Source organism: Scyliorhinus torazame, chromosome 24, assembly GCF_047496885.1.
Source record: "Scyliorhinus torazame isolate Kashiwa2021f chromosome 24, sScyTor2.1, whole genome shotgun sequence".
Taxonomy (NCBI): domain Eukaryota; kingdom Metazoa; phylum Chordata; class Chondrichthyes; order Carcharhiniformes; family Scyliorhinidae; genus Scyliorhinus; species Scyliorhinus torazame.
The window spans coordinates 4,375,628-4,394,792 of record NC_092730.1 but is presented as its reverse complement, the minus strand read 5'-3'; the positions used below and the strand labels follow the sequence as shown (position 1 = coordinate 4,394,792).

Here is a 19,165-nt window from a genome sequence, read left to right as displayed (position 1 = left end):
CATCGATTTCAGGGGGAGTTATTGATCAGATTGACATCGATTTCAGGGGGAGTTATTGATCAGATTGACATCGATTTCAGGGGGAGCTATTGATCAGATTGGCATCGATTTCAGGGGGAGATATTGATCAGATTGACATTGATTTCAGGGGGAGTTATTGATCAGATTGACATCGATTTCAGGGGGAGTTATTGATAAGATTGACATCGATTTCAGGGGGAGTTATTGATCAGATTGGGATTGATTTCAGGGGGAGTTATTGATCAGATTGACATCGATTTCAGGGGGAGTTATTGATCAGATTGACATCGATTTCAGGGGGAGTTATTGATCAGATTGACATCGATTTCAGGGGGAGTTATTGATCAGATTGACATCGATTTCAGGGGGAGTTATTGATCAGATTGACATCGATTTCAGGGGGAGTTATTGATCAGGTTGACATCGATTTCAGGGGGAGTTATTGATCAGATTGGGATTGATATCAGGGGGAGTTATTGATCAGATTGACATCGATTTCAGGGGGAGTTATTGATCAGATTGACATCGATTTCAGAGGGAGTTATTGATCAGATTGGGATTGATTTCAGGGGGAGTTATTGATCAGATTGACATTGATTTCAGGGGGAGTTATTGATCAGATTGGGATTGATATCAGGGGGAGTTATTGATCAGATTGGGATTGATTTCAGGGGGAGTTTTGATCAGATTGACATCGATTTCAGGGGGAGTTATTGATCAGATTGGGATTGATATCAGGGGAGTTATTGATCAGATTGACATCGATTTCAGGGGGAGTTATTGATCAGATTGACATCGATTTCAGGGGGAGTTATTGATCAGATTGACATCGATTTCAGGGGGAGTTATTGATCAGATTGGGATTGATATCAGGGGGAGTTATTGATCAGATTGGGATTGATATCAGGGGAGTTATTGATCAGATTGACATCGATTTCAGGGGGAGTTATTGATCAGATTGACATCGATTTCAGGGGGAGTTATTGATTAGATTGGGATTGATATCAGGGGGAGTTATTGATCAGATTGGGATTGATATCAGGGGAGTTATTGATCAGATTGACATCGATTTCAGGGGAGTTATTGATCAGATTGACATCGATTTCAGGGGGAGTTATTGATCAAATTGGAATCGATATCAGGGGAGTTATTGATCAGATTGACATCGATTTCAGGGGGAGTTATTGATCAGATTGGGATCGATATCAGGGGAGTTATTTATCAGATTGACATCGATTTCAGGGGAGTTATTGATCAGATTGACATCGATTTCAGGGGGAGTTTATTGATCAGATTGGGATTGATATCAGGGGGAGTTATTGATCAGATTGGGATTGATTTCAGGGGGAGTTATTGATCAGATTGACATCGATTTCAGGGGGAGTTATTGATCAGATTGGGATTGATATCAGGGGAGTTATTGATCAGATTGACATCGATTTCAGGGGGAGTTATTGATCAGATTGACATCGATTTCAGGGGGAGTTATTGATCAGATTGACATCGATTTCAGGGGGAGTTATTGATCAGATTGGGATTGATATCAGGGGAGTTATTGATCAGATTGACATCGATATCAGGGGGAGTTATTGATCAGGTTGGGATTGATATCAGGGGAGTTATTGATCAGATTGACATCGATTTCAGGGGGAGTTATTGATCAGATTGACATCGATTTCAGGGGGAGTTATTGATCAGATTGGGATTGATATCAGGGGAGTTATTGATCAGATTGACATTGATTTCAGGGGGAGTTATTGATCAGATTGACATCGATTTCAGGGGGAGTTATTGATCAGATTGACATCGATATCAGGGGGAGTTATTGATCAGATTGGGATTGATATCAGGGGGAGTTATTGATCAGATTGACATCGATTTCAGGGGGAGTTATTGATCAGATTGACATCGATTTCAGGGGGAGTTATTGATCAGATTGACATCGATTTCAGGGGAGTTATTGATCAGATTGGGATTGATATCAGGGGAGTTATTGATCAGATTGACATTGATTTCAGGGGGAGTTATTGATCAGATTGACATCGATTCAGGGGGAGTTATTGATCAGATTGGGATTGATATCAGGGGAGTTATTGATCAGATTGACATTGATTTCAGGGGGAGTTATTGATCAGATTGACATCGATTTCAGGGGGAGTTATTGATCAGATTGACATCGATATCAGGGGGAGTTATTGATCAGATTGGGATTGATATCAGGGGGAGTTATTGATCAGATTGGGATTGATTTCAGGGGGAGTTATTGATCAAATTGGCATCGATTTCAGGGGGAGTTATTGATCAGATTGACATTGATTTCAGGGGGAGTTATTGATCAGATTGGGATCGATTTCAGGGGGAGTTATTGATCAGATTGACATCGATTTCAGGGGGAGTTATTGATCAGATTGACATCGATTTCAGGGGGAGTTATTGATCAGATTGACATCGATTTCAGGGGAGTTATTGATCAGATTGGGATCGATTTCAGGGGGAGTTATTGATCAGATTGGGATCGATATCAGGGGAGTTATTGATCAGATTGGGATTGATATCTGGGGAGTTATTGATCAGATTGACATCGATTTCAGGCGGAGTTATTGATCAGATTGGGATCGATTTCAGGGGAAGTTATTGATCAGATTGACATCGATTTCAGGGGGAGCTATTGATCAGATTGACATCGATTTCAGGGGAAGTTATTGATCAGATTGGGATTGATATCAGGGGAGTTATTGATCAGATTGACATCGATTTCAGGGGGAGTTATTGATCAGATTGACATCGATTTCAGGGGGAGTTATTGATCAAATTGGGATCGATATCAGGGGAGTTATTGATCAGATTGACATCGATTTCAGGGGGAGTTATTGATCAGATTGGGATCGATATCAGGGGAGTTATTGATCAGATTGACATCGATTTCAGGGGGAGTTATTGATCAGATTGACATCGATTTCAGGGGGAGTTATTGATCAGATTGGGATTGATATCAGGGGGAGTTATTGATCAGATTGGGATTGATTTCAGGGGGAGTTATTGATCAGATTGACATCGATTTCAGGGGGAGTTATTGATCAGATTGGGATTGATATCAGGGGAGTTATTGATCAGATTGACATCGATTTCAGGGGGAGTTATTGATCAGATTGACATTGATTTCAGGAGGAGTTATTGATCAGATTGACATCGATTTCAGGGGGAGTTATTGATCAGATTGACATCGATTTCAGGGGGAGTTATTGATCAGATTGGGATTGATATCAGGGGAGTTATTGATCAGATTGACATCGATTTCAGGGGGAGTTATTGATCAGATTGACATCGATTTCAGGGGGAGTTATTGATCAGATTGACATCGATTTCAGGGGGAGTTATTCATCAGATTGACATCGATTTCAGGGGGAGTTATTGATCAGATTGACATCGATTTCAGGGGGAGTTATTGATCAGATTGACATCGATTTCAGGGGGAGTTATTGATCAGATTGGCATCGATTTCAGGGGGAGTTATTGATCAGATTGACATCGATTTCAGGGGGAGTTATTGATCAGATTGACATCGATTTCAGGGGGAGTTATTGATCAGATTGGGATTGATATCAGGGGGAGTTATTGATCAGATTGGGATTGATTTCAGGGGGAGTTATTGATCAGATTGACATCGATTTCAGGGGGAGTTATTGATCAGATTGGGATTGATATCAGGGGAGTTATTGATCAGATTGACATCGATTTCAGGGGGAGTTATTGATCAGATTGACATCGATTTCAGGGGGAGTTATTGATCAGATTGGGATTGATATCAGGGGAAGTTATTGATCAAATTGGCATCGATTTCAGGGGGAGTTATTGATCAAATTGGGATTGATATCAGGGGAGTTATTGGTCAAATTGGGATCGATTTCAGGGGGAGTTATTGATCAGATTGACATCGATTTCAGGGGGAGTTATTGATCAGATTGACATCGATTTCAGGGGGAGTTATTGATCAAATTGGGATTGATATCAGGGGGAGTTATTGATCAGATTGACATTGATTTCAGGGGGAGTTATTGATCAGATTGACATCGATTTCAGGGGGAGTTATTGATCAAATTGGGATTGATATCAGGGGGAGTTATTGGTCAAATTGGGATCGATTTCAGGGGGAGTTATTGGTCAGATTGGCATCGATTTCAGGGGGAGTTATTGATCAAATTGGGATTGATTTCAGGGGGAGTTATTGATCAAATTGGCATCGATTTCAGTGGGGGTTATTGATCAGATTGGGATTGATATCAGGGGAGTTATTGATCAGATTGATATCGATTTCAGGGGGAGTTATTGATCAAATTGGGATTGATATCAGGGGAGTTATTGGTCAAATTGGGATTGATTTCAGGGGGAGTTATTGATCAGATTGGGATTGATATCAGGGGAGTTATTGATCAGATTGACATCGATTTCAGGGGGAGTTATTGATCAAATTGGGATCGATATCAGGGGGAGTTATTAATCAAATTGGGATTGATATCAGGGGGAGTTATTGATCAGATTGGCATCGATTTCAGGGGGAGTTATTGATCAAATTGGCATCGATTTCAGGGGGAGTTATTGATCAAATTGGGATTGATATCAGGGGAGTTATTGATCAGATTGGATTTGATATCAGGGGAGTTATTGATCAGATTGACATCGATTTCAGGGGGAGTTATTGATCAAATTGGGATTGATATCAGGGGGAGTTATTGATCAAATTGGGATTGATATCAGGGGGAGTTATTGATCAAATTGGGATTGATTTCAGGGGGAGTTATTGATCAAATTGGGATCGATTTCAGGGGGAGTTATTGATCAAATTGGGATTGATACCAGGGGGAGTTATTGATCAAATTGGGATTGATTTCAGGGGAAGTTATTGATCAAATTGGGATTGATATCAGGGGAGTTATTGATCAGATTGACATCGATTTCAGGGGGAGTAATTGATCAGATTGACATCGATTTCAGGGGGAGTTATTGATCAGATTGACATCGATTTCAGGGGTAGTTATTGATCAAATTGTGATTGATATCAGGGGGAGTTATTGATCAAATTGGGATTGATTTCAGGGGGAGTTATTGATCAAATTGGGATTGATTTCAGGGGGAGTTATTGATCAGATTGGGATCGATTTCAGGGGGAGTTATTGATCAAATTGGGATCGATTTCAAGGGGAGTTATTGATCAGATTGGGATCGATTTCAGGGGGAGTTATTGATCAGATTGGGATAGATTTCAGGGGGAGTTATTGATCAGATTGACATCGATTTCAGGGGGAGTTATTGATCAAATTGGGATTGATTTCAGGGGGAGTTATTGATCAGATTGGGATCGATTTCAGGGGAAGTTATTGATCAGATTGACATCGATTTCAGGGGGAGTTATTGATCAGATTGACATCGATTTCAGGGGGAGTTATTGATCAGATTGACATTGATATCAGGGGAGTTATTGATCAGATTGACATCGATTTCAGGGGGAGTTATTGATCAGATTGACATCGATTTCAGGGGGAGTTATTGATCAGATTGACATCGATTTCAGGGGGAGTTATTGATCAGATTGGGATCGATTTCAGGGGCGTTATTGATCAGATTGGGGTCGATTTCAGCGGGAGTTATTGGTCAAATTAGCATCGATATCAGGGGGAGTTATTGATCAGATTGACATCGATTTCAGTGGAGTAATTGATCAAATATGGACTGATTTCAGGGGAGTTATTGATCGAGATGGATTGATTTCAGGGGAGTTATTGATCGAGATGGATCGATTTCAGGGGAGTTATTGATCGAGATGATTGATTTCAGGGGGAGTATTGATTGAGTTGGATTGATTTCAGGGAAGTATTGATTGAGATGGATTGATTTTAGGGCAAGATTTCGATTGATTTGGGGCTACCTTTGTGGCAATGCTGCAGCCATCTCCATTTTTCTCCCTTCCCTTGTATTGAACCCCAATGATTACATTCCTGCGGTGGCATCATGGATAGCGCTATTGTCCATGCCAGGGACCCGGGGTTAACACTGCAGTCTCACAGTGCCAGGGACCCGGGTTAACACTGCTGTCTCACTGTGCCAGGGACCCGGGTTAACACTGCTGCCTCTCAGAGCCAGGGACCCGGGTTAACACTGCTGTCTCACAGTGCCAGGGACCCGGGTTAAGACTGCTGTCTCACAGAGCCAGGGACCCGGGTTTAACACTGCTATCTCACAGTGCCAGGGAACCGGGTTAACACTGCTGTCTCACAGTGCCAGGGACCCGGGTTAACACTGCTGTCTCACAGTGCCAGGGACCCGGGTTAACACTGCTGTCTCACAGTGCCAGGGACCCGGGTTAACACTGCTGTCTCACAGTGCCAGGGACCCAGTTAACACTGTTGCTTCACAGCTCCAGGGTCCCAGGTTCGATTCCCGGCTTGGGTCACTGTCTGTGGCGGAGTCTGCACGTAATCCCCGTGTCTGCGTGGGTTTCCTCCTACAATCTAAGGATGTACAGGTTAGGTGGATTGGCCGCGATCGGGGTTACACGGATTTGGGGGGGGGGGGGGGGGCTTCAGGGGGCTGTTGCAGACTCCGCCGGCCGAATGGCCTCCCGCTACACTGTGGGGATTCTATGGATTGCTGCCCATTGGCTGTTGCCGAGTTACAGCAGACCTGGGAAAATTAGACCGAGTACAAGTGAAATCAGGCAGCATAAACTTATCCCAGATACAGTGGGAACTTCGTCACCTTTCTGACAATGGAATTCCAGAACATCAAAGTGTCCATTACATACAACATACACAGTGAAACTCAATACAGAGCAGCAACAAGCAGGTTAGTACCATTCCTGGTTAGACCAAACATGCAGTGTGAGAAAGAGTCCCCATCCCTCTCACCAGGGTGGATATCTACAGCACCCCAGCCCAGCCCGGCCTCCGCACAGGTCGCTATCCCATCACAGGTGAGTATGCAGTGTCCCCACATCTCTCAACCCAATCACTCAGGTGTGTCCTGGCTGGGGGGGGGGGGGGGGAAATCACTCGGGTGTGTCCTGGCTGGGGGGGGGAGATCACTCGGGTGTGTCCTGGCTGGGGGGGGGGGGGGGGGGGGCGGAATCACTCAGGTGTGTCCTGGCTGGGGGGGGAGAATCACTCAGGTGTGTCCTGGCTGGGGGGGGGGGGGGAAATCACTCGGGTGTGTCCTGGCTGGGGGGGGGGGGGGGGGAAATCACTCGGGTGTGTCCTGGCTGGGGGGGGGGGGAGAAATCACTCGGGTGTGTCCTGGCTGGGGGGGGGGGGGGGGGAAATCACTCGGGTGTGTCCTGGCTGGGGGGGGGGGGGGGGGAAATCACTCGGGTGTGTCCTGGCTGGGGGGGGGGGGGGGGGAATCACTCGGGTGTGTCCTGGCTGGGGGGGGGGGGGAAATCACTCAGGTGTGTCCTGGCTGGGGGGGGGGGGGAATCACTCGGGTGTGTCCTGGCTGGGGGGGGGGGGGGGAAAATCACTCGGGTGTGTCCTGGCTGGGGGGGGGGGAAATCACTCGGGTGTGTCCTGGCTGGGGGGGGGGAGAATCACTCAGGTGTGTCCTGGCTGGGTGGGGGGGGGGAAATCACTCGGGTGTGTCCTGGCTGGGGGGGGGGGGGGGGGGGGGGGGGGGGAAATCACTCAGGTGTGTCCTGGCTGGGGGGGGGGGGGGAATCACTCGGGTGTGTCCTGGCTGGGGGGGGGGGGGGAGAATCACTCAGGTGTGTCCTGGCTGGGGGGGGGAATCACTCGGGTGTGTCCTGGCTGGGGGGGGGGGGGGGAATCACTCGGGTGTGTCCTGGCTGGGGGGGGGGAATCACTCGGGTGTGTCCTGGCTGGGGGGGGGGGGGGGGGGGGAGAAAATCACTCGGGTGTGTCCTGGCTGGGGGGGGGGAATCACTCGGGTGTGTCCTGGCTGGGGGGGGGGGGGGGGGGGGGGAGAGAATCACTCGGGTGTGTCCTGGCTGGGGGGGGGGGGGGAATCACTCGGGTGTGTCCTGGCTGAGGGGGGGGGGGGGGAGAGAATCACTCGGGTGTGTCCTGGCTGGGGGGGGGGGGGGGGGGGAGAAAATCACTCGGGTGTGTCCTGGCTGGGGGGGGGGGGAAATCACTCGGGTGTGTCCTGGCTGGGGGGGGGGGGGGGGGGGGGGGAGAATCACTCGGGTGTGTCCTGGCTGGGGGGGGGGAGAATCACTCGGGTGTGTCCTGGCTGGGGGGGGGGGTGATTGTGGAGGGGTTTGCCACAGTAAACAGCGCAGAGCCTGTGGAGAGGCCCCAGTCTGACCCGTCGTCAGTGCCGCGCTCAGTGTGCTGGTGCGAGAGCTGACTGCGGTGGGTGCAGCAGACATGGGGATAATCACATTGCAACAACGCAGCAACACTGGGCAGTGAAATATGGCGGACACGGAGCGGCGGGTGTCCGTGACAGCGTCCGCGGCGTTCCGGAGCTCAGGGCTTCTTAAGGAGAGGCGATCGGGCGGGGCAGGAACAACACAGGGTTGTCTTGAAGGGTTAAATTTCCAAGACTCCACGGCTTGAAAAAATAAAAGAGGTGCATGGGCTTAGCCTGCCCCTGGCCAGTTAGAAAGAGACGCCCACCCCCCCCCCCGCCCGCTCCCCAAATCCCCGGGGGGGGGTTCAAATCCGTGCTCGGATCATTGTTGTTTGTGATATACATAAATGATCTGGACGAAGGTATAGGTGGTCTGATTAACAAGTTTGCAGATGACACTAAGATTGGTGGAGTTGCAGATAGCGAGGAGGACTGTCAGAGAATACAGCAAAATATAGATAGATTGGAGAGTTGGGCAGAGAAATGGCAGATGGAGTTCAATCCAGGCAAATGCGAGGTGATGCATTTTGGAAGATCTAATTCAAGAGCGGACTATACGGTCAATGGAAGAGTCCTGGGGAAAATTGATGTACAGATAGATCTGGGAGTTCAGGTCCATTGTACCCTGAAGGTGGCAACGCAGGTCGATAGAGTGGTCAAGAAGGCATACAGCATGCTTGCCTTCATCGGACGGGGTATTGAGTACAAGAGTCGGCAGGTCATGTAACAGTTGTATAGGACTTTGGTTAGGCCACATTTGGAATACTGCGTGCAGTTCTGGTCGCCATATTACCAGAACGATGTGGATGCTTTAGAGAGGGTGCAGAGGAGGTTCACCAGGATGTTGCCTGGTATGGAGGGTGCTAGCTTTGAAGAAAGGTTGAGTAGATTAGGATTGTTTTCGTTGGAAAGACGGAGGTTGAGGGGGGGCCTGATTGAGGTCTACAAGATTATGAGAGGTATGGACAGGGTGGATAGCAACAAGCTTGTTCCAAGAGTGGGGGTGTCAATTACAAAGGGGTCACGATTTCAAGGTGAGAGGGGGAAAGTTTAAGGGAGATGTGCGTGGAAAGTTTTTTACGCAGAGGGTGGTGGGTGCCTGGAACGCTTTGCCAGTGGAGGTGGTAGAGGCGGGCACGACAGCGTCATTTAAGATGCATCTAGACAGATATATGAACGGGCGGGGAACAGAGGGAAGTAGATCCTTGGAAAATAGGCGACAGGTTTAGATAAAGGATCTGGATCGGCGCAGGCTGGGAGGGCCGAAGGGCCTGTTCCTGGGCTGTAATTTTCTTTGTATCAGTCTCCGCCATTTATTCAGACACTTCAGCAGATTCCTCCCAGGAGCAAGTGGACCACACCACCCCTCCCAAGATGTGATGCTTCCCCCTCCCTTGAAGTACAGACCTCCAGAGGCCCTGGGTAACCCTCCTGGTCCAGGCGAACATTCTCCCCCCTCCCCCCCCCCCCCCATGGATATCGATGGCCTGTCCACTGGAGGCCGACGAGGTGGGGGTGGGTTGGGGGGGAAGACATGGGAAAGGGAAGACCCACTAGAGAGTTAATCTCTCACTAACCTATCCCCACCCCCCTCCCCTACCCCCCAGATAGGAAAGACTTGCAGCCGTGAACAAGTGCTCATATGCCCACAATCCCCAGACACCCATCAGCCGTGGCCCCACACGAGCAGCATGCGTCACCACGCAGAGCACTTTAACCCTCAAAACACCAAACACAGCGAAGAGAGAGAGAGAGAGAGAGAGAGCTGGGTGACGAGACAGGAGATGTAATAGGACCCGGATAGTCAGAGGCGTTAGTAACATAACCAGGCAGGAGACATACAATGGGTGCGTGTTCCTACCTTCTCGCAAATCTGAAAGACAGATTTCTAAAAACAGAAAGGAGAGAAGGTGTGAGGGGCAAGTGAGTCACACAAACCGACAACACCATCGTTCACCCAGCCGCAAACCTCGAGTTGCGGTTTCCCCACAACACCACAGAAACAGCAGATATTTCACTCTCCCCTGCCTCGCCAGGGGCTATTTGGCGGTGGGTGGCACTGCAGCAGCCCCCCTGATCTCTACACCCTCTCAGTACCCAGCACTGCCGATGTTAGCGCCCTACATCCACTGATGCAGCTATTGTGCTGAGGCGGGGACACCAGCCGCCTGCCCACAGAACCAACCCCCCCCCCCGCCCAGGAGGGCCCAGGGCACACACCCCGGGGTGGGTCCCAGCAACACAGGGCTGACGTTACGGCCTGCAGGTGCCTGGGCCCCGAGATTCCCGACCCGACTCTGTGAACGGGTGGACCGCCCCTTACTCCATATTCCTGCCACGAGGCTCGCAGCCAGAGTTACCCTCGAGGCAAAAAGCTGCTCGTTAACACACTCGGCGAGCGAGGAACTGGCAGGCAGGCCGCTGGCTGCTTACAGGTCAACGTGCCCGCAGACCGCAAGGGTGGTCAGAAACCTAGCAGAGGGAGGGATTTCTTCATCGGCACTCTGGGGGAAGGCCGACTCTGCGGAATCTACCCCCCCCCACCCAGCCCCGGCCAGTCCCCCCCCCCGGCCAGCAGCTTTATCATAGGTGCTGAAAGAAGGTGAAGCAATGAACTCGCATTGACTCCAGGGCGACAGGGGTGATGGAGGGGGTGGGGGTATGACTTTCAGCACTCTCAACACCAGGTCACACATTGAAACATCGCAACGGGCCAAGAGGGAGGGTCGACGCCCACCAGCACGTCTCAATGGGGGGGGGGGGGGGGGGGGGGGTGCGGTCAATCCCCCCCCCCCCGCCTCAAACAGAAAAACACATGGACAACACACAGAGGGGGAGGTGACTCAGTGATACACACACCAGGGGTAAAGAGATCGGAGGGGGCAAGCTGGGCCCGACCATCACCAACACACAAACGCGACAGTGCCCCCTGTGCCCGGGGCCACTGCACCGGACTGACCTTCCTCAAGCCAACGCACAGGTCAGGAAGCAAAGCTTGCTGCTCACTAGTGGTCCCACATCCTCCCATCCCCTCCCATCTCCCCCCGCCCTCTCTCCTAACTAATACAGTCACATCCACAACACGGTAAAATTTCAGTCTGTTATGGACAAAGAAATAGACAAGTTGCAAAATAAAAAGCTTTGGATTGGGGACAATGGGTTTTGATAAAAGGCTGCGGGATCTGGCCAGGGTAGACTGGGAACATGTACCTGTGGGGAAATCGACGGACGAGCGGGGGAGGGGGGGGGGGTACAGGCCTAACATGTTCCCTCTATAGTAATAGGGAGGAGTAACTGGCCCAGAGAACCATGGATGACCAGAGATATTCAGAATACAATGAGAAGGAAAAGAGGCTTTTAGCAAGAACAGGGGGAGCAAACCGGCAGAGGCATTAGTGGGGTACAGAAAGTGCAGGGTGGAGTTTCAGAAAGCAATTCGGAGAGCAATGACGGAAGATGGGAAAGCTCCGGCTGGTAAACGTAGGAAAAATCCCAAGATATTCTCGAAGTATATCAATGGGAAGAGGACAACTAGGGAAAGAGTAGGGCCATTAGGGACCAAGGGGAAATCTGTGGGTGGAGCCAGAGGACATTGGTGGGATGTTGAAGAATATTTCACATCTGTCTTCACCCAAAAGAATGAGGAGTTCATTATGGAATTGATGGAGAGATTGAGAGATTCTTGAGCAAGTTGTCAAAGGCAATAGTTCAATACGGAGGGAAATAGTTCAATACGGGGAATATAGTTCAATACGGGGGATATAGTTCAATATGGGGTATATAGTTCAATATGGGGGATATAGTTCAATATGGGGGATATAGTTCAGTATGGGGGATATAGTTCAATACGGGGAATATAGTTCAATACGGGGGATATAGTTCAATATGGGGGATATAGTTCAATATGGGGGATATAGTTCAATATGGGGGATATAGTTCAGTATGGGGGATATAGTTCAATATGGGGGATATAGTTCAATATGGGGGATATAGTTCAATATGGGGGATATAGTTCAATACGGGGGATATAGTTCAATATGGGGGGATATAGTTTAATATGGGGGATATAGTTCAATACGGGGGATATAGTTCAATATGGGGGGATATTGTTCAATACGGGGGAATATAGTTCAATATGGGGGATATAGTTCAATATGGGGGATATAGTTCAGTATGGGGGATATAGTTCAGTATGGGGGGATATAGTTCAATACGGGGGATATAGTTCAATATGGGGGATATAGTTCAATATGGGGGGATATAGTTCAATATGGGGGGATATAGTTCAATATGGGGAATATAGTTCAATATGGGGGATATAGTTCAATATGGGGGATATAGTTCAATATGGGGGATATAGTTCAATATGGGGGGATATAGTTCAATATGGGGGGATATAGTTCAATATGGGGGATATAGTTCAGTATGGGGGATATAGTTCAGTATGGGGGGATATAGTTCAATACGGGGGATATAGTTCAATATGGGGGGATATAGTTCAATATGGGGGGATATAGTTCAATATGGGGGGATATAGTTCAATACGGGGGATATAGTTCAATATGGGGGATATAGTTCAATATGGGGGATATAGTTCAATATGGGGGATATAGTTCAATATGGGGGGATATAGTTCAATATGGGGGGATATAGTTCAATATGGGGGATATAGTTCAATATGGGGGATATAGTTCAGTATGGGGGATATAGTTCAGTATGGGGGGATATAGTTCAATACGGGGGATATAGTTCAATATGGGGGATATAGTTCAATATGGGGGGATATAGTTCAATATGGGGGGATATAGTTCAATACGGGGGATATAGTTCAATATGGGGGATATAGTTCAATATGGGGGATATAGTTCAATATGGGGGATATAGTTCAATATGGGGGGATATAGTTCAATATGGGGGATATAGTTCAATATGGGGGATATAGTTCAATACGGGGGAATATAGTTCAATACGGGGGAATATAGTTCAATACGGGGAATATAGTTCAATATGGGGGATATAGTTCAATATGGGGGATATAGTTCAATATGGGGGATATAGTTCAATGTGGAATGCCCTACCTGCTACAGTAGTGAACTCGCCAACATTGAGGGCATTTAAAAGTTTATTGGATAAACATATGGATGATAATGGCATAGTGTAGGTTAGATGGCTTATGTTTCGGTGCAACATCGTGGGCCGAAGGGCCTGTACTGCGCTGTATTGTTCTATGTTCTATGTTCTATGGGGGATATAGTTCAATATGGGGGATATAGTTCAATACGGGGGATATAGTTCAATATGGGGGATATAGTTCAATATGGGGGATATAGTTCAATATGGGGGATATAGTTCAATATGGGGGGATATAGTTCAGTATGGGGGGATATAGTTCAGTGTGGGGGATATAGTTCAATATGGGGGATATAGTTCAGTATGGGGGGATATAGTTCAATATGGGGGATATAGTTCAATATGGGGGATATAGTTCAATATGGGGGATATAGTTCAATATGGGGGGATATAGTTCAATATGGGGGGATATAGTTCAAAATGGGGGATATAGTTCAATATGTGGGGATATAGTTCAATATGGGGGGGGATAGTTCAATATGGGGGATATAGTTCAATATGTGGGATATAGTTCAATATGGGGGATATAGTTCAGTATGGGGGATATAGTTCAATATGGGGGATATAGTTCAGTATGGGGGGATATAGTTCAATATGGGGGATATAGTTCAATATGGGGGATATAGTTCAATATGGGGGATATAGTTCAATATGGGGGATATAGTTCAATATGGGGGGATATAGTTCAGTATGGGGGGATATAGTTCAGTATGGGGGATTTAGTTCAATATGGGGGATATAGTTCAATATGGGGAGATATAGTTCAATATGGGGGATATAGTTCAATACGGGGGGATATAGTTCAATATGGGGGATATAGTTCAATATGGGGGGATATAGTTCAATATGGGGGATATAGTTCAATACGGGGGGATATAGTTCAATATGGGGGATATAGTTCAATACGGGGGATATAGTTCAATATGGGGGATATAGTTCAATATGGGGGATATAGTTCAATACGGGGGGATATAGTTCAATATGGGGGATATAGTTCAATATGGAGGATATAGTTCAATATGGGGGATATAGTTCAGTATGGGGGATATAGTTCAATATGGGGGAATATAGTTCAATATGGAGGATATAGTTCAATATGGGGGGATATAGTTCAATATGGGGGATATAGTTCAATATGGGGGAATATAGTTCAATATGGAGGATATAGTTCAATATGGGGGATATAGTTCAATACGGGGGGATATAGTTCAATATGGGGGGATATAGTTCAATATGGGGGATATAGTTCAATATGGGGGGATATAGTTCAATATGGAGGATATAGTTCAATATGGGGGATATAGTTCAATATGGGGGATATAGTTCAATATGGAGGATATAGTTCAATATGGAGGATATAGTTCAATATGGGGGATATAGTTCAATATGGGGGATATAGTTCAATATGGGGGATATAGTTCAGTATGGGGGGATAGTTCAATATGGGGGATATAGTTCAGTATGGGGGATATAGTTCAATATGGGGGATATAGTTCAATACGGGGGGATATAGTTCAATACGGGGGGATAGTTCAATATGGGGGATATAGTTCAATATGGGGGATATAGTTCAATACGGGGGAATATAGTTCAATATGGGGGATATAGTTCAATATGGGGGATATAGTTCAATATGGGGGATATAGTTCAATATGGGGGAATATAGTTCAATATGGGGGATATAGTTCAATATGGGGGATATAGTTCAGTATGGGGGGATATAGTTCAATATGGGGGATATAGTTCAATATGGGGGATATAGTTCAATATGGGGGATATAGTTCAATATGGGGGATATAGTTCAATATGGGGGGATATAGTTCAGTATGGGGGGATATAGTTCAGTATGGGGGATTTAGTTCAATATGGGGGATATAGTTCAATATGGGGAGATATAGTTCAATATGGGGGATATAGTTCAATACGGGGGGATATAGTTCAATATGGGGGATATAGTTCAATATGGGGGGATATAGTTCAATATGGGGGATATAGTTCAATACGGGGGGATATAGTTCAATATGGGGGATATAGTTCAATACGGGGGATATAGTTCAATATGGGGGATATAGTTCAATATGGGGGATATAGTTCAATACGGGGGGATATAGTTCAATATGGGGGATATAGTTCAATATGGAGGATATAGTTCAATATGGGGGATATAGTTCAGTATGGGGGATATAGTTCAATATGGGGGAATATAGTTCAATATGGAGGATATAGTTCAATATGGGGGGATATAGTTCAATATGGGGGATATAGTTCAATATGGGGGAATATAGTTCAATATGGAGGATATAGTTCAATATGGGGGATATAGATCAATACGGGGGGATATAGTTCAATATGGGGGGATATAGTTCAATATGGGGGATATAGTTCAATATGGGGGGATATAGTTCAATATGGAGGATATAGTTCAATATGGGGGATATAGTTCAATATGGGGGATATAGTTCAATATGGAGGATATAGTTCAATATGGAGGATATAGTTCAATATGGGGGATATAGTTCAATATGGGGGATATAGTTCAATATGGGGGATATAGTTCAGTATGGGGGGATAGTTCAATATGGGGGATATAGTTCAGTATGGGGGATATAGTTCAATATGGGGGATATAGTTCAATACGGGGGGATATAGTTCAATACGGGGGGATAGTTCAATATGGGGGATATAGTTCAATATGGGGGATATAGTTCAATACGGGGGAATATAGTTCAATATGGGGGATATAGTTCAATATGGGGGATATAGTTCAATATGGGGGATATAGTTCAATATGGGGGAATATAGTTCAATATGGGGGATATAGTTCAATACGGGGGGATAGTTCAATATGGGGGATATAGTTCAATATGGGGGATATAGTTCAATACGGGGGAATATAGTTCAATATGGGGGATATAGTTCAATATGGGGGATATAGTTCAATATGGGGGATATAGTTCAATATGGGGGATATAGTTCAGTATGGGGGGATAGTTCAATATGGGGGATATAGTTCAATATGGGGGATATAGTTCAATACGGGGGAATATAGTTCAATATGGGGGATATAGTTCAATATGGGGGGATATAGTTCAATATGGGGGATATAGTTCAATACGGGGGGATATAGTTCAATATGGGGGATATAGTTCAATATGGGGGATATAGTTCAATATGGGGGATATAGTTCAATATGGGGGATATAGTTCAATATGGGGGATATAGTTCAATACGGGGGATATAGTTCAATATGGGGGATATAGTTCAATATGGGGGATATAGTTCAATATGGGGGATATAGTTCAATATGGGGGATATAGTTCAATATGGGGGGATATAGTTCAATATGGGGGATATAGTTCAATATGGGGGATATAGTTCAATATGGGGGATATAGTTCAATATGGGGGATATAGTTCAGTATGGGGGGATAGTTCAATATGGGGGATATAGTTCAATATGGGGGGATATAGTTCAATATGGGGGATATAGTTCAATATGGGGGATATAGTTCAATATGGGGGATATAGTTCAATATGGGGGATATAGTTCAATATGGGGGATATAGTTCAATATGGGGGATATAGTTCAATATGGGGGATATAGTTCAATATGGGGGATATAGTTCAATATGGGGGATATAGTTCAATATGGGGGATATAGTTCAATATGGGGGGATATAGTTCAATATGGGGGATATAGTTCAATATGGGGGATATAGTTCAATATGGGGGATATAGTTCAATATGGGGGATATAGTTCAATATGGGGGATATAGTTCAATACGGGGGGATATAGTTCAATATGGGGGATATAGTTCAATATGGGGGATATAGTTCAATATGGGGGATATAGTTCAATATGGGGGATATAGTTCAATATGGGGGATATAGTTCAATATGGGGGATATAGTTCAATACGGGGGGATATAGTTCAATATGGGGGATATAGTTCAATATGGGGGATATAGTTCAATATGGGGGGATAGTTCAATATGGGGGATATAGTTCAGTATGGGGGGATAGTTCAATATGGGGGATATAGTTCAGTATGGGGGGATATAGTTCAATATGGGGGATATAGTTCAATATGGGGGGATATAGTTCAATATGGGGGATATAGTTCAATATGGGGGATATAGTTCAATATGGGGGATATAGTTCAGTATGGGGGGATAGTTCAATATGGGGGATATAGTTCAGTATGGGGGGATATAGTTCAATATGGGGGATATAGTTCAGTATGGGGGATATAGTTCAATATGGGGGATATAGTTCAGTATGGGGGATATAGTTCAATATGGGGGATATAGTTCAATATGGGGGATATAGTTCAATATGGGGGATATAGTTCAATATGGGGGATATAGTTCAATATGGGGGATATAGTTCAATATGGGGGATATAGTTCAATATGGGGGATATAGTTCAGTATGGGGGATATAGTTCAATATGGGGGATATTGTTCAATACGGGGGATATAGTTCAATATGGGGGATATAGTTCAATATGGGGGATATAGTTCAATATGGGGGATATAGTTCAATATGGGGGATATAGTTCAATATGGGGGATATAGTTCAGTATGGGGGATATAGTTCAATATGGGGGATATAGTTCAATATGGGGGATATAGTTCAGTATGGGGGATATAGTTCAATATGGGGGATATAGTTCAATATGGGGGATATTGTTCAATACGGGGGATATAGTTCAATATGGGGGATATAGTTCAATACGGGGGATATAGTTCAATATGGGGGATATAGTTCAATATGGGGGATATAGTTCAATATGGGGGATATAGTTCAATATGGGGGATATAGTTCAATATGGGAGGAGAAAGGAGCCAAGATAGGGACTGCCCCTGATCCACCAACGCCCCCCTCCCCCACCCCCCACACACACACACCCCTCCCCCACACACATCCACCCCTCCCCCACACACATCCACCCCTCCCCCACACACATCCACCCCTCCCCCACACACATCCACCCCTCCCCCACACACATCCACCCCTCCCCCACACACACATCCCCCCCCCCCCTCACGACACAGTAAGTTGCTGGGGGAAGTTAATTGGAAACGTGAAATTGGAGCGAGAGTGGTTTTCGATCGGGCTCGTCCCTGGGTCAGCCCGGATCATCCAGAAGGTTCGAGGGGCTGAATGGACGCCTCCTGTCCACGTTCACACAAGCCGGCTGGTCTGTGAGAGCGGGAGAACTGCATCCGGCTTGGTGACAATGGTGCGGCCGTGTTTCTGCTGATAACGGCACGGTGAGTGTGAAGACGGTCAGGGCCACCCCCTTTGCTGAGAGCTCAGATCAGCTGAATCTCAATCCCCTGCGGGTCACACCCTCCCAATGCCACGGAGGAGGCACAGCAGGCCAGCCTCTCGCCTCAGGACGGAGCACACTGAGGAACTCTGCACACACTGAACTCTAACGTTAGCCCATCAGGGGCCGCCCCGACTCTCCTGGGGGGGGGGGGCAGCAGTCCCGGGCATGGCTTCCCCTGCTTGCTGCTGAGATTCAGTGCCTCACCTTACCACGGGTCACAGACATTAACCCAGGCTGATTTATGTCTTTCCCTCCAATGCTGGCTTTGGGCTGCTTCTCCCTAAACCAATCTCATTCGCCAGCTCTCTGACTCGGGA

At 46.4% G+C, this 19,165-nt stretch overlaps 1 protein-coding gene across 1 annotated transcript in view; it reads right to left on the bottom strand.

Annotated features, from left to right (window-relative positions):
* Nucleotides 1-19,165, bottom strand: part of mark2b (MAP/microtubule affinity-regulating kinase 2b) — a 121,435-nt gene that overhangs the window by 20,644 nt on the left and 81,626 nt on the right. Inside the window, exon 10 of the mRNA XM_072489650.1 lies at nucleotides 10,244-10,270. Within this exon, the coding sequence (XP_072345751.1) occupies nucleotides 10,244-10,270 (27 nt within the window). The remainder of the gene's footprint in view (nucleotides 1-10,243; nucleotides 10,271-19,165) is intronic.